The sequence below is a fragment of the Callospermophilus lateralis genome, chromosome 5, assembly GCF_048772815.1.
Source record: "Callospermophilus lateralis isolate mCalLat2 chromosome 5, mCalLat2.hap1, whole genome shotgun sequence".
In the NCBI taxonomy this organism is placed as follows: Eukaryota; Metazoa; Chordata; class Mammalia; order Rodentia; family Sciuridae; genus Callospermophilus; species Callospermophilus lateralis.
The window spans coordinates 83,961,360-83,988,665 of NC_135309.1; the positions used below are offsets into that span (position 1 = coordinate 83,961,360).

Sequence of the window (27,306 nt, forward strand, 5' to 3'; positions counted from 1 at the left end):
TATCTGCATTCTTAAATGTTCTTAAAACATAATTTTTTTTTCACCAAAAGTACTTACAGTAACAGCTCTGGGTCTGCCTCACCAAGAACACCAAGTTCAGGAAGAAAGAGGTTCCAGGGGTTCTATATCCATCTTTCCCTCAAGCATAGTTAATAGGGAGTCTATCATTTCCCACAAAAGCTTACAAGGTATATTATCTGCATGTCAGCCAGAAAAAAAATTAAGTCCTCATGGCACATCATCAATGAACAGCATTTAGTGAACGTGGAAGAAATATTCAACAACCAGTCCTGAACTGCTCCAGCTGAGGAACCGGATCATTTACTAGATAGATTTATATGCAAATAAGACAAAATTCAACTCGACCTTGTTAAAATAAGAAAGGCTAACTTAACTGGAAATTCTGTTAGTGATGTAACCAAGAACTTGCACTCTCAGTCTCTGTATTGCTTTTTCTGGTACTAGTTTTAGTCTAGACATGGCTCCTTCATGCACTAACAGACCCCAGAACTACATGCCTATTGTGCTTGTGCAATAGAAATATGCCTTCTCAGCAGAAGTCCTGAGCTTTAATTGGACTCATCTAGAACACACACCTTTTTCTGAATCAACCGTTGTGGAAAGGGAGGTAAGATGTAGTTATTTGCTGATCCTAGTCCACTGGTTCCAACTCTGGAACCCCGGTAAATAGCTTTTGGGAGTCACAAGGTCTCAGAGAAGGAGCAAGGAGAAAACTAGCTCTTTGCTGAGAAGGCAACAAGCAAATTTCCATTACACAAAGGAAAGTTGAATGCAGATAATGCAAAGTAAATAGTGGTAACTTCAATAATCTATTTTCTTTTGTAATGGAATTATTTTAATAATTATAAGGTTACAAAAATGAATACATGTATTTTGTTTCATGAAAATGAAGCTGTTCCACATTTTTATAATCAATTCCAGTAATTCTTCCTGAGATTATTGATCCCAATGGAGTTGCCTTTTATTATTATAGGTGTTAAATAATTTAAATATTATTACTCTTAAATAATAATAAGAAAAAATAGCAGAATAATAACAAACAACAATAAATGGCTATTTGATTAAAACAATAATATTCTTGTGGGAAAAGATTATAGACCAATTAGTAAATATTTTAAAATAAGTAATATAAGCTAAGGTTAAGCAAATAAAGGGGGGAAATGACTTTTAAGAGTGAGAAGAGACAAGAAGAGGCACCCTTTATTACAAAGGAGGGGCTGTTGTTTCTCTCTCCTCATTTTAATGTCATCACATTCTTCTTGGGCTAAATATCAAATAAGGAGTTTATGAAATTAAAGGCCAAACACGAATAACTGAATGCACAGAAAAGTCACCTGAATGGTCATTTGGGAATGGGGAGAGGGTGGAAGTCATTGTGACAGTAGTAGTTACTAATAGACATTAGATCATATGCAAGTTTTCAAGTAAATGAATGTCAATCCTTAGCCACTAGGGGTGGGGGCCCACACATCTTTTCTAGAGCTTCTGAATGCTAATTTTAAAAGAAATTCTTCCCAATAAGTAGAATACTTTTATTTTCCCAATACTAGAAGAAAAAAGAAAGGAAACATAGAATGTTATCTGCAACAATGAGTCATCAGCCACTGCAGCTCTTCAACATCCAGGTCTCTGCAGCTCTTCAAAAGCAGAGGACTATCTTCTAATGACACACATAAATCCCTGCACTGCCTGCCTGCAAAACATAATTAATTCTGGCCTTTTTTTTGCTTAATGAAACACCTTGCACACATGACAGCAATGGGTTAGAGCTTCTTGTGTGTACCTGAAATAGGGATAGTCCCAACAACAACTTAGTTCCACTCAAATGCTCTATAAGACTCATTTGTCTGAGCTTTATCATTATTTCTTCAAAATATATCTTATAACAGACACGTCAGCCTAAAGGAAACACAATCAGCCACCTGTATGAACAGTTTTCCTAACTTCTAAGAGTGTGGAATGTTTTGCTTTTAAACAAATATGTGGCACTTAACAAGTTTTTATTTCTCAACTTGTGGCTTCTATAGAAGAATATTTAAACAAAATAGTCTCTTAGATGCAGCTGCTCAATATCATTTTTATTGGACTAATTTTTCATGTTTTAATGCAGACTTGCATGCTGCATTACAAAGGACATTACTCTTTGGAGAGTCCCAGCATGCAAATTTACAAGGTTCCATTTCAAACAACAAATAGCAATATGAGTAAAATTTGAGAAACAAAATTTAACTGAAAGATTTACATTGAAAAATTTACCCCTCTTTGTAATATTCAGTTATTCTGGTCCTATCTGAAGAGATCTGAAGCAAACGCCTACTTTTGCAGAAATTACTTCCACTGGAAATATAGTTTCCTTACTTTAATTATAGATTGTACATAGAACAAGTGAATAATTAAATAATGAATGCCTCTCACCTGTTTAGGTGTGACCCCAGGCATGCGAATGTCCAACGCAAAATCTGATGAATCAATAGGAATTACTGGTCTGGTGGTACCAAGACACTCATTGGCAAATGGTCTGGTAGTTTCTTTAAACCTTGAAAAAGAAGACATTTTCAACATTCTTTAATATAATGGGTAGAGGAAAAAAGGACTTCTATGACCTTAAGGTTAAATAATGTTGAAACAGGCCCAATGAAGACTCTAAAGATGTGATGATCATATAATGTTATCAGAGACACTCAGAATTACATTTTCTAGTCCATGACCAAGATACAACCAACTTATAAACAAAATATAATCAAAGAAACCAAGCAGCTACATTCAAAACTTGATTTAATAAAAACTTGTCAACATATACATTTGTTTGTAGTTAATGAAGATACAGTATTAATACATTAGAAATTATAATTATAATACACATACCAATCTTCTAATGGCAAATATTAACCATGACCCAATACAAATTTTTGTAACTATGTTGTGAGTGTCCGGTATTACAGGTCAAAAACAAAAAAAAACCTGATCATAATCTTGCTGGAAGGCAGAGTTATATGAGGAGGAAATAAAAGGTTGTGATGTGAATTACAAATGTACAAGTACATAAATATTTAATATGGTAATTATGGGGCGTGTGTATACAGCTCAATGTTTCTTAGTGAGCGATTACAGTCCATGATCTGCTTCTCCTAACCACTGATGTTGATATTTTATTCTTCGAGCTGTTATAAACAGGAAGGCATTCAAGTCTAAATGACTATATCGTACTTTCTGAAATATCTCCCCAAGAGGGAGTGATTAGTATTGGAAATCACAACTTCTAATTGGAGTTCTAGAAGCCAGAGCAGCAGCTCTGCTACAAGACAGTGGGCTTTTTCTGCAAGGGAGACTTTACAAGAAGTTGCTGGGCTTAAAATTCCAAATCGTTTCTGTAGAGAAAATCAACCTTGTGTATTTCGCCAACACTTGTTCGTAAAAGTGATTACATTTCTAAACAGCATGCACAAAACCCACCCAAACAGTATTTCGCCTGTTAAAAAAAAAATAAAATAAAAATAAACACAAACACACCCACCTCTTAAAGACAGAAAGTGGGCTTCTGAAACCCAAGCAGCTGCCTTGCAAAGTCAGGAGGAGAACTAGCAGGCTGCGCGCGCGGCCAGCCATGTCCGCGCCGCTCCGGCCCCGCCGGGAGAGGACCGGGCAGCGCAGCGCGGGGCTGGGGCCGGCGGTCGGGCAGCGGCGCCACAGGCAGCCGCTACTTCATGGCCCGGGCGCGGCGGGCGTCCTGCGGCGGCCACACGCCGGCTGCCTGCGAAAGCCGCGAGCTGGTCTCGGCGAAGTGTCTCGGTCACGAGCCGCGGGCAGAAACCCGTGGGAAGGCGGTACTTCTGTCCTGGCGGCCAGCGGAAGCCTGCCTCCCTCCAGAGCTGCTGCTTCGCCCTGGTGCTGGGGCTAGACGTGCGAGTTCCTTATCACTCGGGAATGACAGGGACTGTAAGGACTATCACACAAACCCGCGTCAGTCATCATTCAGAACCTGCAAAAATAGAAGCAGATAATGGATGACTAACACATTACAGCATTTGTCCTCAGCAAATCCCAGCTGAGGTTCTTTAATACATTAGTAGTTTCACAAGCTTGAGCCCAAGCCTGGGGAAAACGCTGGTCTGTTCATCTTCCTCCCTCGACTACTGACCCCCCAAGATTGCACAATCCCCCCATCCCGGAGCATAGCCCCTCTTTTGCCTTTTGCTTGTCTTCCTCCCCCAGGCCCACTCCCAGTTTTTTGTTTATTTTTTTTCATTTCTCCCCTTTTCACCCTCACATCCATCCCACATTCTGTGTATCTTTTTACTCAGTCTACTACTCCCCCCAAATGCATTTCAAAACCGCTGCTCAATGTAAACAAAGTTATTTGCATAAATGATCTACTACAACACATGGGGGGAAAAGAGGCAAGGACAAAGGACTTGTATACAAGAACAATCAAAAACAAAAACACCGAGAACAAAGGCATGTTCATATACATGCATCCTAGAGCTACAGATAGAGAATTAAAATGCTCCCTACCAAGAACTCCCAAGAATAGCCAGAGAAGTAATCGCCCAAGTTCTGGGAATTATTTTAAAACAAACCAACACTTGGCAGCTAACATGATATTTAAATACTCATTTAAAAATCTAGCATCTAATATACAAAGTAATAATTTCTCACATAGAACACTTGCCTCCCTAAAGATATTTTTTCCTAAGTAAAGTTTGGAGATTTATAAAACGTAATGAGAAAAAGCAGAATCTTGGCCAGCTCTAAATGAATTTTCTACAAAGGTTAAGCATAATCAAGAACTTCCTATTAATATAAGTGAGAGATGTTAGGGCTCAGAGCAGGTTACCACCAAAGTATGTTTTTTTTTTCTTTTTTGCATAGTGAGTTATTTGATCTATAGAAAATTTAAAGTCCTTAAAAGCAGGCTCAGAATCAAGGAAGGAAGGAAGGAATAAAAAAAAAAAAAAAAAAAACAGTAAGATCATATAGAAGTGCTCTACTATATTAGCCTCTAAATTATCCTCTGGAAATTACAGCATAAAGAAGCTAAACGAGATAGATAGATAGATAGATAACCAAAAAGCACTAACTAACCTTAAATTTAAATTTAATGGTATTCTTATGGTCAGTACTTTCCACATAGAAGAAACATAACATATATCAAATACAAATAAAACATAATTCATGGGGCTGGGGAGGTGGCTCAGTGGTAAAACACTTGCCAACATGTGTTTGATCCTCAGCACGACATAAAAGTAAATAAATTACTTAAAGGTATTTAAAAAAACATAATTTAATATCCAACCAATTCAAAGATGCTTGAGGCTCACAAGCAACCAAGGACCCCAGTTAATTTACATAAGCAATGACATTTTTAAAAGACTGATATTACTTGTTTGAACTTTCTCTTTGGCTTGCTATTTGAGCTTTCCACAACACAAACCCTCAGCTCTGTCTTTATCCTCTGGGTAAAGGAAAAGAACTCTAGGGGGAAGAGAAACAAAGGGCCTAACAGCTGTGCTATTGCTTTTGCTCCAAACAAAGTAGAATCCTGTTGAATGACAATACTTAACATCCTCCAATTCTGTTTTTTTTAACCTATAAATGTGAGAAAAGAATTATATTTTATAATTTCATTCAGAATAGTCCTTCCTCCACTTGGCAAGGAGATCTGGCATTATACAAACACTTGAAAACAAATTTATTATTAAAATTCTCTAACAGAAGCACACCCTTCCGTACTAGCCTTTGTGGGAAGGAAGACTCCTCTTCTCTCTTTGATTGATTTACTACCTTTGATGTCCCTAAACCATCCACTTAAAGAAAAGGGAATTGAAGTTCTGGATAGAAGCAAGGTTGATATTTGTCATCATGAATAGAACACCTTTTATTATAGAAAGGAAAGGTAATTATCATTCTTATTTCTTGATGCCTTATAAAGACAAAATATAACTCCATCATATGAAAATATGTCTATTCCATTTGTTTTAATTCCTGATAATGCAGAATACATAATGTTCAAAAATCTTATCTATCATTTAAGATTTTAAAATATGTTTTTATGAGATCACCTCATTGACTCATTCAAAAAAACTTAATTTCATATTTGATGTAAAATAATGTGATATATACTGGGGTTTTATAAGATCAATAAAACTCAAAGGGAATGTAGTCCATTAGAGATGAGAACATTGCACAATTAATATGAGATATGTTTAGAAAGTACTCTCGTACAAAAAGATGGTGGAATGAGATGGAAATCATTACCCTAAGTAGATGTATGAAGACACGTATGGTCTGACTCTACTTTGTGTACAACCAGAGATATTTGTGCTCTAAAGGTGTAATATGATTTGTAAGGCATTCTGCTGTCATATATAACAAATTAGAATTAAAAAAAGAAAGAAAGAAAGTACTCTCCTAGAGAAGTACTTTAAAAAGGACTCTGGGAATTTTAAGGAAGAAAAGAAACTTCAAGAGAGAGTAAGAAAAAAGAAAAGGATAAAAGCTGTCTTCAATAGAACAGTGGCCATTGAGCAGGGCCTTGGAGGACCCTTAGAGTTTCTACTGCAGGAGGTAGACAATGAGCATGCCAGATACAGGGCACAGCAGGGGCAAAGTTGAGAGCAAGACTATGTGTTTGAAAAGCAAGTAATAAGAGGTTTGCCTCCTAGATTCAAGTTACAGGTCCAGATTTACTATTTTACTGATAATACAAAGCAAATATTGTTTACATCTCTGTAAATTCTTCAGGGGAGAATGATTTATAGATACCAATGTGGATGTTAATTCTTGGTGCAGCATTATTAAAAGGTACTAAGTACAGGTTAGTCCAGGGAAGCGTAAAACCAATTTGGCTTTTGCAAAGTGAGCAATCTGTTTCCTCTAATCTTTATTTAAAAAGGAAAAATCAAAACCAAAATTTAGGTGAAATTTGAAATTCATTAAATATTCAAATAAATATATTGGCCATTAACTCATTTATGGATTAATTTACTTAGCAAAAGTAAACCAGTATAGCATAATAGCTACTTATAAACTGAAGGAAAAGTACCTGATGCATGTTTTTTCCATTGACTAGATACTTGAAACTGTGCAAAACAGAAAGAATCATACTACCTACCTCATAAAGACCATTGCCAGGAACAGCTGATTTAATATCCTTAGAACAGCGTCAGGCATGTAATAAATGATTGCTGTTATCATTGTGGCAATATGTACATATTGAGAGCCTGAATGCTAGGGGTGGTGATAATCAAGAGAGATAAAGTTCTTACTCCTACAGAAATTATTTTCTAGTGGGGAAGAACAAAAAATAACTAACAAATTATAAATTTCATTTTCTTCTAAGCAGATTTTATGTGGTTTTCTAGTATGACTTATTATTAAATTGATTAAAGGATGCATATCCATTCACAGCTATTTTGACTTCTGGGGATTTACTCTTGGGCAAAAACTGAACCAGGGAACCAAAATGTTTATAAGGATATTTAGCAGCATTGACAACAAAGAACTGAATGTTTATAATAGCAAAGAACTGGAAGCAATTTAAATGCCCATCAATAGGAGATTGGTAACAAAAATATATATTTTTTAAACTTACAAAAGCCAGAGTACTGTTCATCCCTTTAAAAAAGGACAATATGGGTCTGATTTTATAGTTAGAGCACATTCTATGATATATTAACTATTTCTTTTTGCATAATTCAAACAGTTTTAAATAATATCAAACTTACAGAAACGTTGCAAGTACAATATAAATAACCATTTTTCTCTGTAACCATTTAAAAGAAGAATGTTACTGTCCTAATGCTTTAATACCCAGAAACTTCAGTGTGATTTCCCAGAAACAAATACATCTAACTGTGTAACTCTACACAACCATAAAATTTAAAATTTATCAATTATACTTTATTATCATCTAATCTTCTGTCTGTAAACTTTGCCAAGCAATAACCTTTATAAACAAAATGATCCAGTTCAGAATCAGGCACTGCATGGAAATGTGTCACTTCTCTAGTCTCCTTCACTCTAGGACAGTGTTTCAGCTTGTCTTTAACTTATATGACTTCAACTCTGATTATGAAAGACTACAGGGTAGTTATTTTGCAAAATTCCCCTCAATCTGTGTTTGTTTTGTGTTTCATTAGTACTAGATTTGGCTATGCATCTTGGACAGGAATATCTCAGAAAGTGTGCTGGATTCTATGCAATGAACTGTCCATTGCTACATCAAATTTCAAAACTTAGTAGTAGTTGAAAACAGTAAGTATTATTTCACACAGTTTCTGTTCATCAGGAAAAGCTTAGCTGATTAGTTCTTCCATGAGACGGCAGTCAAAATGTTGCTCAGGCCAGTAGTCATCTGAAAGCTTCACAGGAACTAGATGATGTACTTTTGAAGAGTATATAGCTGGCAATTAGTGATGGACGCTGGCAGAAAAACATGCCCTCACCATGTGGTCCTCTTTCTAGGGCTGCTTTTGTGTTCTTACAACATGGCAGATGGCTCCCCAAATATGTGATGACTTTTTTTTTTTTTTTTTTGTACCAGGGATTGAACTCAGGGGCACTCAGCCACTAATCCACATCCCCAGTCCTATTTTGTATTTTATTTAGAGAAGGGTCTCACTGAGTTGCTTAGTGTCTCACCATTACTGAGGCAGGCTTTGAATTCGTGATCCTCCTGTTTTAGTCTCCTGAGCCCCTGGGATTACAGGAGTGCGCCACCGCATCTGGCATGATGACTTTTATGATGTAGCATCAGAAGTCACATACCATCATTACTGTAGCTTCTTGTTGATTATCTACATCAGCAGCACTTGGTATGGGAAAAGAATACCTAAGCACATAAATACTAAAAGGTGAGAATCATCTTCTTGGTAACTGACTTCACAGCTTATCTGTAGATAGTAGCATGAGTTTGACTTGTCTCATTACTGATGATGTTAAATTTGACCATTTGATTCAGGAGGTTTCCACTGTTCTTTTCCATGTACAGTTACTACTTTTCCCTTTGTGATTAATATTTTTCGATGGAGAGACTTTTAACATTATAAATATTCTGCTTTTCATCAAATTTTCGATTTATTCATTTATTATATTGTAATGGACTCATAGTTGCCTATTTTCTTCAATGGATTTAATCTATTATCTTTATATTGTTACATAACTTGATACTCAAATTGTCTCAGTCATGGTCCCTTCCAGCTAGCATTTGTGTTTCCTTGACATATGCCATCATACTTGGGCATACTTGGGCACCTCCTTGATTTTTGTTCATCTCCTACTTGAATCCTCACAATTTTATGAAATTTGTACTATACTTCCTATTTTACTGAAATGCAAACTAGGATACAGAGAGAATTAGCAATCTTGCTGAGGGTACACAGCTAGGACATAAACACAGGCAATCTAAAACCACAATTAAGCCATTAACTGCTCAACTATATGATGTAACCTACTCTCTTTTCCATTCCTATGAAAGGAAACATTAACATTTCCTCAACTAGCTTAAAAACATTACTCAGAAGGAAACAAATCAGAGGCATATGACTGTGGTTCAAACTTGATCCAAAAGTTGGTTTTGTGTGGCTTACAGGGTCTTCCTAACTCTTCCCCTAACCTGAGTTCTGAGTAAACATTTAAAAATGAAAGATTTCACATAAAACCTTCATTCCCACAGGGCAACCAACAGCCATGGCATGCATTGTTTCTCTAAAAATGTGGCCAGCAGTCTTCAGACTGCCACAGTCCCCACTGCTCCCTCTCTGCTCTCAGAATCTGGGGTCATGATGAGACAGAAATTTAGGGATAGAGAGAACACTGAATCTCTTAAGAAAAAAATATACCTATTAAAATATAGAACAAAGAACTAGCGTGTATCCGTAGATGCACAAAACAGCCCATAAGTTACTTTGTAATTTTCCATTCCCTGTACATTTTCTGGAATGTAGTAAACGAGAAAAAAGACCTCCATAGAAAGAGATCATTACCTCACTAGGCTAACATTTGATTGGACCATGACCTTCTTGCCCAATTACTCATTGGACCAACAGAGACATTGATATAAGCTGAAAGCTATATACCAAACTAGAAACCCTAACGGTAAAACACAATCTTGCTCAACATTTCCCAGGCACCACAGGAGCTCAGCCGCTTTGAATCATACATTATCCATCTAATTTTGAACCCTAATTAAAAACCTGATATAAAAACTGCTGTGCATCTCACTAGAGATTGCCCACATTTTTTTCTGAGAGTGCATACTTTCATCTTTCCCACTCTAATAAATCCTTCCTCTCTTGCTAAGACCTGACTCTTCCTTAAATTCTTTTCTGCGATGGAATGAAGAACTTGGAAGGTCTGAGTAGAGGTCTCCTCCATCTCTTTTCAAACTACCACCCAGTGACAAAAAGTAGTTGTTTTACCACTAGCACATACTGTTCAGACCTCAGGAGTAGTTGCTTGTTCATTTGTTTTTTACTCTGTGCTTTTTTTAAAAAACTGGCAGCTTTCCTCATAACATTACTAGGAGATACCTTACAATTACTTGTGCTGTGATCACTGAGATGCAGCACTTTTTCTTTACATAGGAAAGTAAACTTCACCTTATATGTATAGCATAGGATTTGACTCACTTAAATATGCTAATTTTTCTCTTTCTAAAAAGGCACTATTCATGGGCTAGGATTGTGGCTCAGAGGTAGAGTGCTTGCCTAGTGTGTGTGAGGCCCTGAATTTGATCCTCAGCATCACATAAAAATAAATAAAATAAAGATATTGTGTCCAACTAAAACTAAAAAATAAATAAATAAATATATTTTTAAAAGGCACCGTTCATTAGCAAGACGCCAAATTGAATGGCAATTTCTGCACATGGATTTATTTGGGATTTATTTTTTCCAACATATAGCCAATTTGAAATATCCTTTTCTTGTAAGTCAGAATTGACTAGGTACCTATTAGAATATATATGCTAAAAAATCTCAGGAGTACCATTCAGCATATGATATTACTGCAATAAGAATATTCCAACAGTAAAAATATGCACATTATTTATGTATTTATTTCATTATTAATTTATTTTTGGTTTCCATAATTAGTTCCAGATACTCCTTCAACATGTCCATTTAAATATCCAATTGGTCTGTCCTATAAATATATCCATGGGGAAAATAACAAGAGACATAATTCTTAATTAAATTTCTCAGCTTTGACTAATACAAATGTTACTTCCTAACACATGTATCTAAATTCAGTGCTAGCATATTTTAATGTAAAATAAAACAGATCCCCGCGTTCCAAACAGCACACGTCTTTTAGCTCAGAGGACTGCACTGGCATGTTCTCAAGAGACTACTGAACTGCACAGAAAAAGCATTCAATAGTTTCTGATGATGTCACGGAGGTAGAACAGCTCCTTTGTATTCTACTCATTTGCCCACCAGGTGTTTTATTTATTTATAAGCTTAGATTCACATAGAATTTAGTATCACCTTGCTTCTCCTTTCAATTTCTTGTTGAGTTGGAGGACATGCCTTTTGCCTTGTTTTGCAGAGATATTTAGTGTGGATCCTTTGTGTTGGTAATTGATTTCATTTTTAAGAGGATATTAGTATAGAATGGAGGGAGAAAACTGCATTTAAGGGCAAATATTGCTCCCATGGATGTGGTCTGAAAGTTGGGCTCCACCTTTCCTTCTTTTTCTTGCCTTTGATCAATATATTAATGAGATGGTTGGGATTTTTTTTTTTCCTGTTTATAACTACACATCCTTAGGCATAGTTACTCCTGATGCATTTCCATTTAAATTGTTAAATTCCTTCTAATGAGTTCAGAGGCAAGAATTACTAACTACACATGTAAACTGGCTCGGACATAGAACATGAGACTACAAAATAAGTCTTTTTTTTTTTTTTTCTTATTACAGATATACAGCACAATTTTTCATGTCTCTGGTTGTATAAAAAGTATGTTGACACAAATTCATATCTTCATACACATATTTTGGATAATGATGTCTGTCACATTCCACCATCCTTGCTTATCCCCTGCCCCTCCTTTTCCCTCCACCAATCTGCCCTATCTAGAATTCATCTATTACTCTCATGCTCCCCCTCCCTACACAACTATGAGTCAGCCTCCTTGTATCAGAGAAAACATTTGGCATTTGTTTTTTGGGGATTGGCTAACTTCACTTAGCATTATCTTCTCCAATGCCATCCATTTACCTGCAAATATCATGTTTTTATTCTCTTTTATTTCTGAGTAAAATTCCATTGTGTATTAAGAAAATCTAGGAAATGTTGAGATTTTCACTCTTAACCAACACTAAACTTTATCTTTTGTTTCTGTGCTACTCACAGAGAAGCATTTTCTCCCATAGCAGAGAATCATATTTTCAAACGATTCTTATGTTTTCCATTTCAAATGTTCAAATCATACAATAAAATGCCCATAAATACACCCCTTCCTATTATAAAAATTTTGCTATCTTTTTCTTCAAGCCTCTCAGCTATATAATTATAGTACTTAAAGTGAAATCTATAATCATGTAATGCTATTATATAATTGAAAAACTTATGGGAATTTTTGTTAAAGACTATGAAAGAATGTCAAAACACTCTAACTTACATAATTCTGCTCAATTGCGTTTACAGTAACCTAGAGGGATTCTACAAAACATACACTGCACACTGCCCCCTCAATCATCCCAACTAGGTAATTTGAAAGTCACTAACACAAGAGAACACAATTGCTTAAAAAACATTTAGAGTATAGCTGCTAGAATGAAATTCAGCTTAATTATAAGATGACCATTTGAATTTTTAAATGTGCAATTTACCATTAAAAGAATTGTGAGCTGCTGAAATAGCTTATATGTAGATATTTTAATTTCTAGTTTATAATAGTAATAATTTTCTTTGATCAGTGTCCTCAAACTCCCCAAGAACAATCAATGAAGAGCTTCATAATTTTCTTTTGGCTGAAAATGATCAAAGCATTCTTACGTTTGTTAGAACTCTTTGATGCTGCTGCACAAACAGGTGGTGAGTTTATTTCATTGCTATTAAACTGTTTCTTGCTGTCTTGAGCTTAGGAAGAAGTGGTTTATTTTAACAAGGTACTTAAAGAGTGGCTTGCTCTTTTCCAATTTTTAATCCTCTTTACAAGGTTTCCCATAGTGATTTGCAATACACCCTAGGACTTAACTGAAAGCTGAAAAAAAGAGAAGGCCCATGATGCTCCAGGACTAAGAGACCCACTGAGTGCAGTCCCAGCAGTAACTTTCCAAAGAGCCAGGCCTAGGCACTCCCAGTTGATCGAATTTGCCTTCTTTCTCCATTACTGAAGTTACATGCCTTAACCTTCAGTTACATCATGACTAAAAGTTGAGTTTTTCTGTTATAAATGTAAAATAGCTTTCCTGTGTTTGCCAATTTTGACCAAAATATTTAAAAAAGACCCAAGACAGTATGGTATGGAGAAATGGTTCCTACCTTTATATCTTTAATGTAGGAAAGTTTTTTTTAAAAAAATAATAAGTGTACTTTATGGTCTTATATATTAGAATAATGACACTATTAATCATTAAAATAATATTTAACAATTGCTGGGTATTTGCCATATGCCAGTACTTTCTATGTATTATTTCATTTAATTTTCACAATATTCTCTGAGTTGTTATAATACTGTCTTCACTTTGCAGATATGAAAACAAAGACAGAGAGGTTAAGGAACTTGCTTGTCCTGCTGTGATAAGCGGTATAGAAGGGACTGAACACAGGTTCAGCTGACTTTGAAGGCAGGAGCTATTAACCACCAGGCCATACTAAAGGCTGTATTTTGGGTAGTTATTAAGAAATGACATAAAAACTAACTAAATTACTACTGATTCAGTAATGCCTTGAAATTAATTTGTATTTTATACCATATATAAGTGAGACCAAACCAATAGTACACTTTTAAGTGTGAGATGTGTTCCTTCCTGACAGTGACTCCAGACTCCCCCCACTCACTCCAAAGCTCCTTTCTCAAAGGGGATTCTGAAATAACAGATAAATACCACTGGTATGAAACAGAGGGTGCAGACTTGCACTTGAAGTCAGAAATTGTTGCACTAAGTCCTGTTTTATAGATTCATTTCATATTTCTCAACTTTTGTTCCTATAACTAAAATAGAGGGTATGGATAAGTGCCCTACCAGAGGGTTGTGTGAGAAACAAAGCAAATTCTGAAAAGTAAGCACCGGAGTGATCATAAGTTGCTCTCTTTCTTTACCTTTCTAATTTTTCATTGTTCATTATTCATATATTATGTCTCATCTTCAAGTAACATTTCAGAGTACTAGAACACCTGTAGATGGCAAACACTTTACAACCATCTTTGAAGAAGTCAAGAAAAAACAGGGCTAAAAGACCCCAAGTTACACACTTTTCCTAGCACTAAAACTGACAGCAAACACAGTAACTGTCAAAATATAACTAAAATCTCAACCTAAATTATTTGAAATGTGTTCCACTAATGATATGTAATCATTAATATTCTAATGGAATTATCAACATTATTTCAGGAGTATTAGGGAACATTCAGTGGGTGCCAGCACTGACAAGTATTATGTGTCTTAGCCTTAAGGTTGGACTGCTCAAAGACATCCACAGTGGAGGTAAATAACATGAATTCAAATTCCAAATGCAGTTAGATATTTATGAAATAAAATATAAATGAAAGTAAATTTATTTATCATAAAATTTGTATTTTGTAATATATATTTTATATTGTATATAGATAAAATATAAATTTTATAATAAATAAAATATAAAATGGAAGATTCTTGGGATTTAAGTGAGACAGTATCTTATTAGTAATCCTTGATCTGCTTAGAGGAATATTGACAAGAAGTGTAACATATTGTTGGTTTATACAGCATTTTAAAAGATGAAATACATTATATGGTTAAGTGTTACAGTGGTATCACATGCTGTATGAGTAGTCTAGCTTACTGTTACATGCTTGATTCTGTTGAATTCAATTTATTCCTAGAAAGATTAAAATTCATATGAATTTCTATTATGAGATTATAACTTTCAATCACAAAATCATGCAGATTAAAAAAAATTCCTTGATCAGGTTACAATTAATCCTTAACTATAGGAAAAACTATTGATAAGGCAAATAGTGTTTCTAATAATCCCACCTTAAGAATGTTACCTCTTTTAAAATGTTACCTCTTTTAAAATGGCATATTCCTAAAGATTTGGTAAAAACAGAAGTATTCATAAATATACAAAATGTATAGATTTAGTAGAGATCATATTTACTGTTACTTAAAAATACATTAAGGACTGGGGTTGTGGCTCAGTGGTAGAGTACTTGCCTAGCATGGATGAGGCACTGGTTTCAATCCCCAGCACCAAATAAAAAAAGTAAATAAACAAAATAAAGGTATTATGTCCATCTACAACTAAAAATATTTTTAAAAATACATTAAGATCATTGTCAAAACTTTTACAATTACAGTAACAAATATAACTATAAAAATAATCAGTAGACCCCACAATCTGCTGACCATGCTTCTAAAAAGCTGACCATATACAATTTTCAGGGAAACTTATGTCTCTGTCAATACATTTAAAATGCATGTCCTGTGCTTGACTGGCCAATCGTTTCCACATTCATGATAGCTGGTGTGGGTGACAGCATAACTGATTTAAGGATGGATACCAACTGAGAAGGCAGTTTCTAAGCTGGCTGTGCTGAGTATACATTCAGGAGAATATGAATATATTGTGCTAATTACTGTTCTTTGACATGGTGAAATTTGTATTTTATTTCATGGTAAATTCATCTGTGATTAAATAGAAAAATTGAATGATAGAGATGAAGGAATGATATTGTTAAATGAGTGGAGTTAATTCAAATATCATAGGAATATACACTTTAAATTTTTGATCAATTAAATTAATGTTAAGAGGAAAAGGTGAATTCCTTCCTCTTCATATAATAATATTGAACTAAAATGTGCTGAATTTATCTTGAACTCAAAGTTAAGGGTTTTTAAAGTATACTAACAGTACTATTGTTTCACTATGAATTAGCCAAATCCATATTTTAAGATGGCCTAGCTTATTTTATTTCTGAAACTTCATAAATGTAAAGATACTTTTCATAAAATATTAAAAATTTCCTTGCTATCAAAGAGGTCAACAACTTTTATCATTAAGTTTTATCTTTACCAAATGTTTATGTTAAAATCAGAAAAAAAGTTAAATAAGCAGCATTAAATATTTTCCTAAAAAAGAATAACATTTAGGATAGATTTTACCTATTATTTTGATATTAAAAGCACTATTGGTACATTATAATGAGATAAAGGTTCATTAAAGCTGCCTTTGTTACAGTAAAAAAAAAAAAAAAAAAAAAAAAAAAACTAGAAAGGAAATTCTTTATTGAGTTACAATTATCCTCCAAGGACAGAGCAAATGAGATATCATTAAAATATTTAAGTTTAATTATGCAACATGTTCCAACACATAATCAAAATGTAATACATATGCACACAACCTGAGCAGTTTACTTACACTCCTGAAACCTCCTGTATTTTAATTTTCCTCCTAAGAAGAAAGTCAACACTAATCAAATTAGAGAAAAATTGTGAAGTGGAGCAATCACATATTTATGCACACAAAATAGTATTTTCTGAGCTAACTGGAGAGCACATCTGATTAATGAACAGAGTTTTCCCAATAGTCAGCTTTAGGTTCTCCAAATACTATGTTCCTACTGCTCCAGTAGATCCAATTAATGTATCGTTCTGCTTTTGCATTCCCAAAATGGAATCTGCTCATTTATGTTTCTCATCCCTCAGATGTGCCCCCATTTATGTATTTGAATCTTTGACCTAATGGTAGCTAATGTCTACTACTGCTACCTCTTGATGTTTTTTTTTTTTCTCTCTCTATTCTTTGTATCAAAATTTCCTAAACATCAGATTTTTTTGTAGGACATTGAAAGAGTGCAGGAACTATAATCCCAAAATATGTCCCCCAGGTATGTTGATCATTTTAAATTAAAGTAGCTCAGAGAGCAGCAAATGCCTGAAGAGGCTTTCCTCTGCTAGCTCCTATTTACAGTTAGGATCTACCCTCACCCCTAAAGGAAGAAAACAATTAATCATGGTATCTTGCCTGAGTTTCCATTAACCCATATTACAGGAAGAGAGAATGAAGTACGCCAGCAAACCTGGACAGACTTTTATTATATGCTTCCATATTTCAGACTCAAAGAGAATCATTTACAAATCATTATATGTGTTATTCAGACCAGAACTTTTTCTTAGGCCACTGTATATTCTCCAAAACTATTGTTCTCCAAAGCCCTAAAAACCATTTACTGTTTTCTGATATTCCCTATTCTCCCCTTCACCTAAAGAAAAAGGGGGTATATAAGCTTCTGAACAATGTGGAGCTTAATGGGTAATTACACACCTGTGGTTTTTTTCTCCTTTTGCATGTTAACAAATTTGTATGTCTTCTCTCCTATTTAACCTTTGCCACTTTATTCCAGGGAACCTTCAAGGGGAAATCTGCTTTTACCCTTACATGCTGCATGTGCTGTAAAGGAATCTTAGTTCAGTTTCCCACAACTGTAGTAGCTTGAGGGCCAGCTGGGTAGGGAAGTGAAAATTACTAGCCACCAGGTGGTCACATGACTTCTTTTAGCTAATAAAAGAGGGGAAAAAATGAATTGTATCCATGCTGAAGTTCTAAGTGCCATTATGTCATTCAGCATACTCTCCCTCTTCCAAAACCTACATATGCTTAGGAGGGGAGGCTGCTCCATTAGCCTGAACCCAGAGACTCCTTTAGAAAGGAAGAGGGCCAAGAGGTGGAACAGCCTTGAATTTACATGAAAAGAGAATACTAAAGCAGAAGAATCACATACTTTTAATGTGTAAGTTTGATTATCTCCCAAGTACCTCCAGGGTAGGGGTTTATGAAGAAGTTTATGTCAGCTACAGAGAAGGTAGGTGTGATTTTCAGTGCATACTTCTATGCACTACGCTTGTTTAGGACTAACATAGTTATCTCTAGTTCAGAAGGAAAAACAAAAAAGGTGAGGGGACTCTTTTTCTCTTTCTTTTAATCCACTAAGCATAGAGCTTCATCCCATCTCTTCCAACTAGTGTATTCATGAACCTAGCACACAATAATATTAACAATGAATGTATTTATTGAGTTGATACACTCAATAAATACTAAGCAAACAAATGGGAACAAGGAATACAAAGAAATACATCACACAATTATTCAGGGTCTCATAGTAAAGTCTAAGAAATTTGGGGTATTTATCAAGTTTAGAAATAGGAAATAATTCTCAGGAGACTAAGGCAGGAGGATTGCAAGTTCAAAGGCCAGCCCCAGTAATTTTGCAAGGCCCTAAGCAACTTACCAAGACTTTATCTCAAAATAAAAATTTAAAAGGGGGGTGGGAATATGGCTTAATGCTTAAGCACCCCTGGGTTCAATTCCTTGTACAAAAAAAAAAAAAGGAAATAATTATTTTTAATTTAAAAAAAAACTCAGAGTAGTATATGTATAGAAAATTAAAAGTGACATAGTTACTCAAAATCTGTGATGAAAACAGCAGTCCTTTGCCCAAATGCACCAAATCCTGCTCTTCAGATATAACTCTTTGGCTGTCTCTTAAACAGGCTCTTCTGGCTTTCCCCACTGTGGTAATATTCTGGTTTACTGGTTAACAGTTCTATACATTATTTAGTGACTTTTTATTTTGGAAGATGAGGATTGAATGCTCTTATACTTTGCTTCCCATTCATCAGCTTTTCAATGTCACAAGTTTTAGTTAAATCAATATTTGAGTTGTCAAAGCTATATGAATACTATTCTCCCCTGAGACAAGTAGTACCCCATGATTCTTACCTTTCTTGTATACATATCTCTTTTTAAATTTTTTTTTTAGTTGTTGAACAATCTTTATTTTATTTATTTATATGCAGTGCTGAGAATAGAACCCAGTGCCTCACACATGCCAGGCAAGTTTACTACCACTGAGCCCCAGCCCCAGGCCCTCTTTTTCTTTTTACTAGAGTTCAAGAAGTAGGGTATAGTTCCTCAATCTTGTTTGGAATATTTTTATTCTATCTTTACACCTAAGCTGGCCATCATTTCCTCTAAAAATTTTAGTAGTATTTTTTTCTATCTTCTTACTTAATCCTATTGTTGAAACTCCAGGTGCCATTCTGACTTATTATATATTTATTTAGGATATCTTTCAATTTCTCCTTTCTGTTTGCTGGAAGCTTTTTAATATGTTTTCCTTAGTTCCTATCCTGAATTTATTGATGAACTCTAATATGGATTCTTTCTCATTAATTTTTCTGGGTGTTTCTCCTTCATTCAGCTATGCTGTTTCAATACGAAAATTTATACTATTGATGAATATTCTTACATATTCTTTGATAATTTCTCATTTTATTCTCTTAACTTCTTTATAACTCCTTATTTGGGGTTGGTCCTGCTGAAATGACCCTCAAAATTGTTGACCATTTTGTTTCTACTTCTGTTTTGTCTTGATTTTTTTAGAAATTTCCTCAACCTTATCCACTATCTCTAATTTTATATTTTATCTCTATTTTCTATTCCTTCCTAAGTTGCTTATTGCAGCTGCAATTCTCCCTCTCCCATCCCCTCTCCTCTCCTATCTCTAGAGACACACTAATAAGCTCTCTGGTGCTTCGCTGGAAGACGAATGAGCATCAAGTTGGCTTCTTCTTTGTGGAGCCCCTATACACTAGTCTATGAATGGTTCCCACTCTCTGTCTTTGGCTTTTCAATTCTCCAGAGAAGAATCTACCTATCTCTTGAATGGGTGAAACATGCCACCAGTGATCTAGGAGCAGGGCAGAGGGTGGTTGCTGGAGAGGACTACCACATTATTATCCATTTCCAGCTCCATTTATCAACCCACCCCACATTTTAAAAATAAGTAGGAGATCTTTTAAAAATCAGCTTGAGGCTATCTCCACTCTTCAAGATCCTACATTACAATGTGCAACCTAATAGTGCAAAAACAAACTGAAATCCAATTTTAGAGGGTAACACCCCTTTCAGAAGCAGCTGAATTTCAGCCAATCACATACCGCAACTCATCATCAAATAAAACAGCAATCTAGCTGTAGCAAATCAAATGACTTCTCTACTTTTCATTTGAGTCCTGCCCACACAAGTTAATAGGTGCTCTGAACCATCTCCCAAAGTTTCTGGGTGCTGCCTGATTTATGAATCACTCTTTGTTTAAATAAATATTGCTAAATTTAATTTGCCTAATGTTCTTCTTTTAACACTACTCTCTTCCATGTTACATCAAGACTTGAGTATGTTATATGGTATGTGGGGTAGACCAGCTTGCCTCTTGGTCTTGCCTCAGGATAGGCACCTACTTGAAACAGCTTGTGCTATACTGAGATTTCAGTCTTTTTTCAACTTTCACTTTTCCCCCTTTCTGGCTAGGAAACCTCTCCTATGCTCTTTATCTTTGTAGGCTTATAACTTTTTAAATTCTTTCACCCTCCATTTTAGAAGGATTTGGGGAGGTAGAGAAGATAAAAATCATGTACTCAACTTGCCACAATAACCTGAAGTCCTAGAGATACAATTTTAAAGTAGATTATCTGAAGATTATCTAGCTCAGTTCCATCATTTAATAGCTAAGGAAAGAATCAAAGTTACATGCTCTCCTCAAAGTTGCTTCTCTAAGTTCAGAGCAGAAGTAGGGATAAAATTTCACCAGTCTTGTTAGCCCAGTATTTCTGAAACACCCAACCTAATATCTTTCTAGGAAAAGCATTTTATCAACCTTCTGGATACAAGAAAAAGGAAATACACCACTGAATCATGCATTCATTACAAAATTAAAAAGAAAACTAACAACTCAGGGGAGCAAAAGCTGAATGCCGTGGGTCAAAGATAATAATAAGCACTAAAGTACAGAGAAGGACAGATACCTTAAGGCTGGGAAAATTTAAAGGCTGCATGAGGAAGCTGAGGCTTGCATTAACCTGCAGCAGGCATTCAGGTAAAAGGTGGACAAGGGCAGTGTGCTGGCACAGGATCTATGTATCCAGCAACAGGAATCACTTCACAGACCTTCACCAAAGCATCTCCTGTACAAGGTGGAAACAGACCCTGCAACACCACCCATACCTGCCCAGTATTCTGAGTAGGGTCCAGGCCACACACACCATGCCAGCACAGGGTGCCTTTCTATACTGTGTCCATAAGATTATGTTGTTGATTCTTACTTTCTATAGCTTGTGTTCTGGAAACAGAAGATAGCCCCTGCCGCCCCTTATTTTGTATTAGCTTCTGCATATCAGAGAAAATATTCCACTCTGACTTTCTAGAGAAAGAGAAAGGAAAAATAAAGGGAGAGGGAATTTCATCAGAATAGAGGGAAATCAGTAGAGTAGAGAAGGGTATGGAGTCGGGGCAGGAGGGAATGGGAAAAGAAAAGAAGAATGGAATGAATCAGACCAAACTTTTGTTTGTGCATACAAGAATATAGCGGAGTGAATCCCAACTTCAAGTATATCCACAAGACACTAATTTAAAAAACAAACAAACACAAAAGCTATAAATAAATTGCAGAAAGATCAGTCGGGGGACAGAAGCAGGGGGAAGAAGTGGAGGGGAGAGAGGAATTGCTGGGGACTGAATTAGAGCAAATGATATTCCAGGCTTTTGTGATTATGTAAAAATGTATCCTAATGTTATATATAACTAAAAGGAATCAATTAAAAATAGGTAGTTTTAAATTTTTATATTTGCATTATATGATAACCATTTTCAAAGTACATAGTCCAAAATTTATAGAGCAAATCTCAATAATTTTTGGCAAGATACTGTGCTTAGGGATTCAACACATTAATTACAGGACAGAAATATGAGTGGATATATAATTTCAAAAATTCAACGGAATGGTACTGACAACATCCAAAATTGAGCACTTTTCTCTGTTTCACATGTCAAAAGATACCAGAAAGCCTAAGAAACACATTTCAGTCATCAATAAGAACTTTAAATAACGTGTTTTTTCTTAGGAAAACAACTAAATGTTTATTTATAAATGGTAAGACAGTGGAACAATGCAGCTGTAATTATTTTTGTTGTTGCTGATATTTCAAGGCAGCTTTTAAGCTAAAACCTCCACCGCTCTCTGACCTTGGCATGTACACTGCTTCATTTAATGGAAAACATCTAGTTTCTATTTAATTTTGTCAACCTAAATACAAAGGTATAACTAGATGTTTCAAAATAAAACAAATGCTTTCAGAACCATAAATAAACAGAAAGTATTTCATCTGTGGTCCAAATGTTACCATAAATATCCTCTTCATTTTAATTTATTTAATTCCATTAAGATTTTAGAAACATTTATAGATTAAAAATATGTGTGCTGTAGCTATTCAGGATTGTTTTGGAAGTCGTTGCTATCTGGTATATAGTTAGACTATATTTTGATGAAACTATGAATTGAGGGGAGGTAAAGGGGCAAATTATTGAAATTCTTTTAAATTTAGTAAAAGAACTAGACCTGAGTATTATATAAGTGTAAATTTACTAATGAGCAGAAAATATTCTTGTCTTTGCTCTTGAAACAAGCTAATTCATGTCTATGCATCATGTCCAAGCCTGCTCTGACACTGAATTTTCCAGCACTCATTCTAATTGCAAGTATTTAAAGGAAACCAGCAAACCTTATTCTTGTGTTCCTTATTTCATAGTGATTCTTAGAGGAAAAAGGATGACACTAACTGTGAAAGACTGCTACATATTTTACTTTTAAAAACTTTCTTTCAAGAGGATCAATCAAGAAGAGAGGAAGCTGCTCCCAAAAAAGTCCAATATACTCTATCAACTTTGCAGTGCCGAAGTGTGGGCTATGTCTATTTGCTGAGCTATCCAAAGTATTTTTGAAAGGTCAAAAGGCATACTAAGAGCATGGGAACATCTTTGTAGCTCTTTCTGAGGCAAAATTAAAGACTAGTTAAGAGAAGTCCAGAGTGTGCTTGACCCAGGAACCCTCTGACCATAGGGTCTAAGAAGCTAAAAAAATATTGTTAATGTTTAAGCTCAGACCTACACATTTCAGAACCTCTGGGGGCGATGAGGCATGGATAATTTTTTCAAGTTTCTCTGCTCTCAGGTCAATACTGTTCTCACTGATGTCTCCCTGTTCAGGTCTACATGGACCAGGACATAGGCATCTAGCAGAAAAGTTTTGGGATTCAGATTACCTCTGAGTCTTCCTAAATCTGAGTCTGATAACTGCAACCACACAGACATGTTGTTTGAATTCAAGTATCACCCTCAGAACTTAAAATACAGAATCTAGGGTTCATATTTGTTGATTCAGATTTAGTTGGAAAGGCCCTGGAATATGCATTTTTGATGCAAGTGGGGTGATGCTCAGTTTTGGAAACCATGACCTAGAAGTTTTGACCACTCTACAACAGGCAGGACGCTCAGGGTCTTTCATCAGTGTGACCATTGTTTTAATTTGATGCATAATATGTCCTACTAATAAGGAGTCCCAATCCAACAGGATGTCCTCAGGGCAATGTGGGACCAAAGTCTGACTATTATTCCCAATATTCTCTACCTCTCTGACCTTTCTTTCTCTGTCTTCACTGTATTGGGTCAACCATACGTAGACTGGTCTACAACAATGATTCCACTGGCATTAACCTAGGATTCTTTATCTTATTCCTAAATGTGGTATCTGAGTAAGAACAAAAGGCTCAGAGCCTCCCATGAAAGTATAAGGCTGTGTTTGATGTGGAAGGGAAACCAAGCAAGGCTGGATCATCTTCTAGCCCCCTGCTATTCCCCACTCCCTACGCCCTTCCAACAATGCTACACTGAAATTCCTCTTTAGTCAGTGGCTAACACTGAAGCAGGGCAAGGTGACAAGAGAAAGCCTTGTGAGTACACAGTGCATACAATTTAGTTCCCCTGTCTCCTACTGAGATCAGAAAAGAGTATATCCATGGGTGAGTATAGCCTTACTGTCCATCCCTGGCCCTTGGCATCAGCAGAGGCTTCAAAAGAACTGGAAAAAAAAACAAAGCTGTCAGGGAGTGCACCACTTTTTAGAATTATAGAAAAGTTGATATTGTTTTGCACAACTTTATTCATTTTCCATATGGTATTTTTGTTGCCAGAAGGCAGGAAATTATTCAGTATAACAATGATGAAAAGACAAACTTGGAAATTTGTTCAAGCACTGAAAAGGTAAAAAATGCCCAATGGAACACAACTGTAATACCAGCGACTCTGGAGACTAAGGCAGGAGGCTTCAAGTTCAGGGCCAGCCTCAGCAACTTAGTGAGACCCTGTCTCAAAATAAAAAATAAAAAGAGTTGGGGATGTAGTTCATTGGAAAAGAGTCCCTGGGTTCTTGAAGTGCCCTCTGCTTGCTAGTACCAGGGCTTGACTATCTCTTGAGTATATTATTATAACACTCAGTGGGGAGAAATAACTGGTAATACTATTTTTCACAAAATTCTTTTTTTTAAAAAAGTTTTTAGTTGTAGATGGGCACAATATCTTTATTTTATTTATTTATTTTATGTGGTGCTAAGGATCAAACCCAGTGCCTCATGACTGCTAGGCAAGAGCTCTACCAATGAGCTACAACCCCAGCCAAATTCTTAGAAGTTATTTTGACACAGTAACAATGCCAAGTATATAAGGAGGGTCTCTAGCAAAATAGACTAAGAAGAAAATGGTTAGTACCACTATGTTTACCTTGGCAGTAATCAACTAGTTATTGACCAACTGTGGTTTAAAACTCGATTTTGTGTCTGGTGACCAAGAAGTTATGGTGGTATATCCTTAGTCCTGCCCTCCCGCTTCACCTTTCCTTGTCAGTTCCTGCCTTCAAAACACACATATGCATCTTATGTGAACCTGTTGTTTTCCATGACCAGTCTCTGTAAGGCTCAGCACCACAAAGTGCCTCACCATGTGAGCCCTGGTTCACAAGGCAGACTGAATAGGAGCATGTGCCTGGATCAGACACTGGACAATCAATCACTAAACTAAACTAAACAACTAATCAATCACAAACTAAACTACCTCACACTCACTGTGCATTGGCATCTACCAACTTCACACTAAATGGGCAAACATCAAAAATATCACATAGGAGCTTTGAGATCTCTTCCAGCTAAGCTCTCTGATCTTGATTCTGTGGTTCCAGCCAAAGTGAAAGCTCTGATAACATCTTTGTCATGATAGTAACATAGAAGTTAGGCAACAGAACTGGTAGAGTTTTATTACTCCTTAATGATGGCTCTGATTTCTTGAGCACTTGGTGTTCTGCTGCTGTTTTGTTCACCAGTTACAACTCTCACACCCAGAACAAGGCCTGACAGATGGCAGACACTCAAACACCTGTGTTGGATGAATGAACGAGTAAGCCGGTGAGTGAGTAACTCACTGCTTCACACCAATCCCATTGTCTCTGGCACAGAGTGAGATAAATGATGAACACCAGGTTAAGTGACAGGTTCCAGGTTTCTCAGCTCTTGAATGGGAATGCCAGGACTTGAAAGCAAGTTTTGCAACACCAAGTTCAATAAAATGTGAAGTCTTGCCCGGTAAACCCTCTCTGCATATCACCTCTCATAGTCCAGTACAGTGAACTCTTCTCCTTCTTCAATAGAAGTAAGTCCTTCATTCATTCTGAATTGCCAGAACACTTAATTACTACTTTCATTAGGGTTCTGATCAGTCTTCTGGGCTTTATTGAAAGAAAGGAGAACTGCCATTTACAAAATATTTATCATGTTCCTAGTCCCATGTGGGAACTTTCAGGAATGCTATCTTATTCACACTTTGTTCATTTTCTTTTAATCCCCTATTTCATCGATGAAGAAAATGGGAACAAAATCTTCCCTTATTATTTCCCAAACTTGCCCAAAGATAAGCATAATCTGAGGGGCTGTGTAAAACAGAACTAGGCCCTACTCCAAATCTTTTCATGCAGAATGTTCAGGCAAGGATCCCAGATCTGTCTGACTCCAAACTAAGTGTTAACTCTTTCAATGGAGGACACGTTAAGTCATCTTTGTTCCTTTTGCTGCATACACTAGGTCACAATGGTGTCTCATCTTTTAATGTGCAACAGTTGGTAAGGTACATTCACAAGATTGCCGAAAATAATCATAGGGGAAAAGCAGGGAGGTATCAACATCATCCTTGTATTGATGGAAATAGTAATGTGCAATCAAGTTTGGTGACTTCTGGCTAAAGGATTAGAAAACTGCAGGAGAAAAGATGGTAATGGAGACAGTGAATATAATTTTTTAAAATTATATAGTTATTCTTATCTTTAGATATACCCTGCTTCTGACAGGAGGAAAATCAACTGACATTTCCTGAAAATTCCAGCATGAAGAAATTTGTCAAAAGGATCACACAGATTGTTTAGAACAGACCCCTCAAAAACCAGTATTTTTTAATGGCAATAATCAATAAAAGTTTCACCATGCTCTGCTTTTCCCCATTATGTAGAACTGGTGCTTTATAAGATAAATTCTCAAAATAGGGCATTAGAAAGCATTTATAGAATATATTATATATTCAAAGAGAAAAACATCATAATTTTATGACCAATTTCAGCTTTAATTGAGTTTCTTTAGGATATTTCCACCTAAATAAGTTTTCCTAGAAGTTTTGCCCCTTATTATCTAAACCACTCTCACTGGAATAGTCTTCAGAAGTAGTTTAGAGAGCTGAATGATATTAACCTACATGTAATTTTACTATCTTTAGCTCACTCAAGTAGATAATTTTTCACAGCACAAGGGATGAAAAAAAATCCAATTTTCTTTTAAATTTTATTTCAATTTTCCTTTTTCAAATAACAAAGATTTGAGTCCATTGCACCAACCAAACCAAAGTTTTTGTAAAGATCATGGTGAGGTCATGGCCATTTGAAAACAGAGTTGCTTTTCTTTCTTGGCACAAACATTTTGAGAGGGAAAACAAGCTCAGCATTTGGAGAAATTCTTAATATGAGGCAAGGTGTTATGTCCTAGAATCTGAGGACCCTAGACCCTTTGAGTGGAGGATAATAAAAATGTATGTTTAGGAGCCCAATAAAATAGGTTTTGGAGAAAGAGGAAAGACAATCCACTTCTGTGTGATAGAATCAATCATACCCTCTTGCCTTGAAAAATGTGGCCCATGTAAAATACAACCCCGT

At 35.7% G+C, this 27,306-nt stretch overlaps 1 protein-coding gene across 7 annotated transcripts in view; it reads right to left on the reverse strand.

Moving 5' to 3' along the window:
- Window positions 1-27,306, reverse strand: part of Pam (peptidylglycine alpha-amidating monooxygenase) — a 289,187-nt gene that overhangs the window by 170,132 nt on the left and 91,749 nt on the right. For all 7 annotated transcript variants that reach the window (XM_076856972.2, XM_076856971.2, XM_076856970.2 and 4 more), the window contains 2 exons: window positions 3,536-4,000; window positions 2,437-2,557 (listed from right to left, as the gene is read on the reverse strand). In XM_076856972.2, coding sequence (XP_076713087.2) covers window positions 2,437-2,557; window positions 3,536-3,627 — 213 coding nt within the window. In that variant the 5' untranslated portion in view covers window positions 3,628-4,000. The remainder of the gene's footprint in view (window positions 1-2,436; window positions 2,558-3,535; window positions 4,001-27,306) is intronic.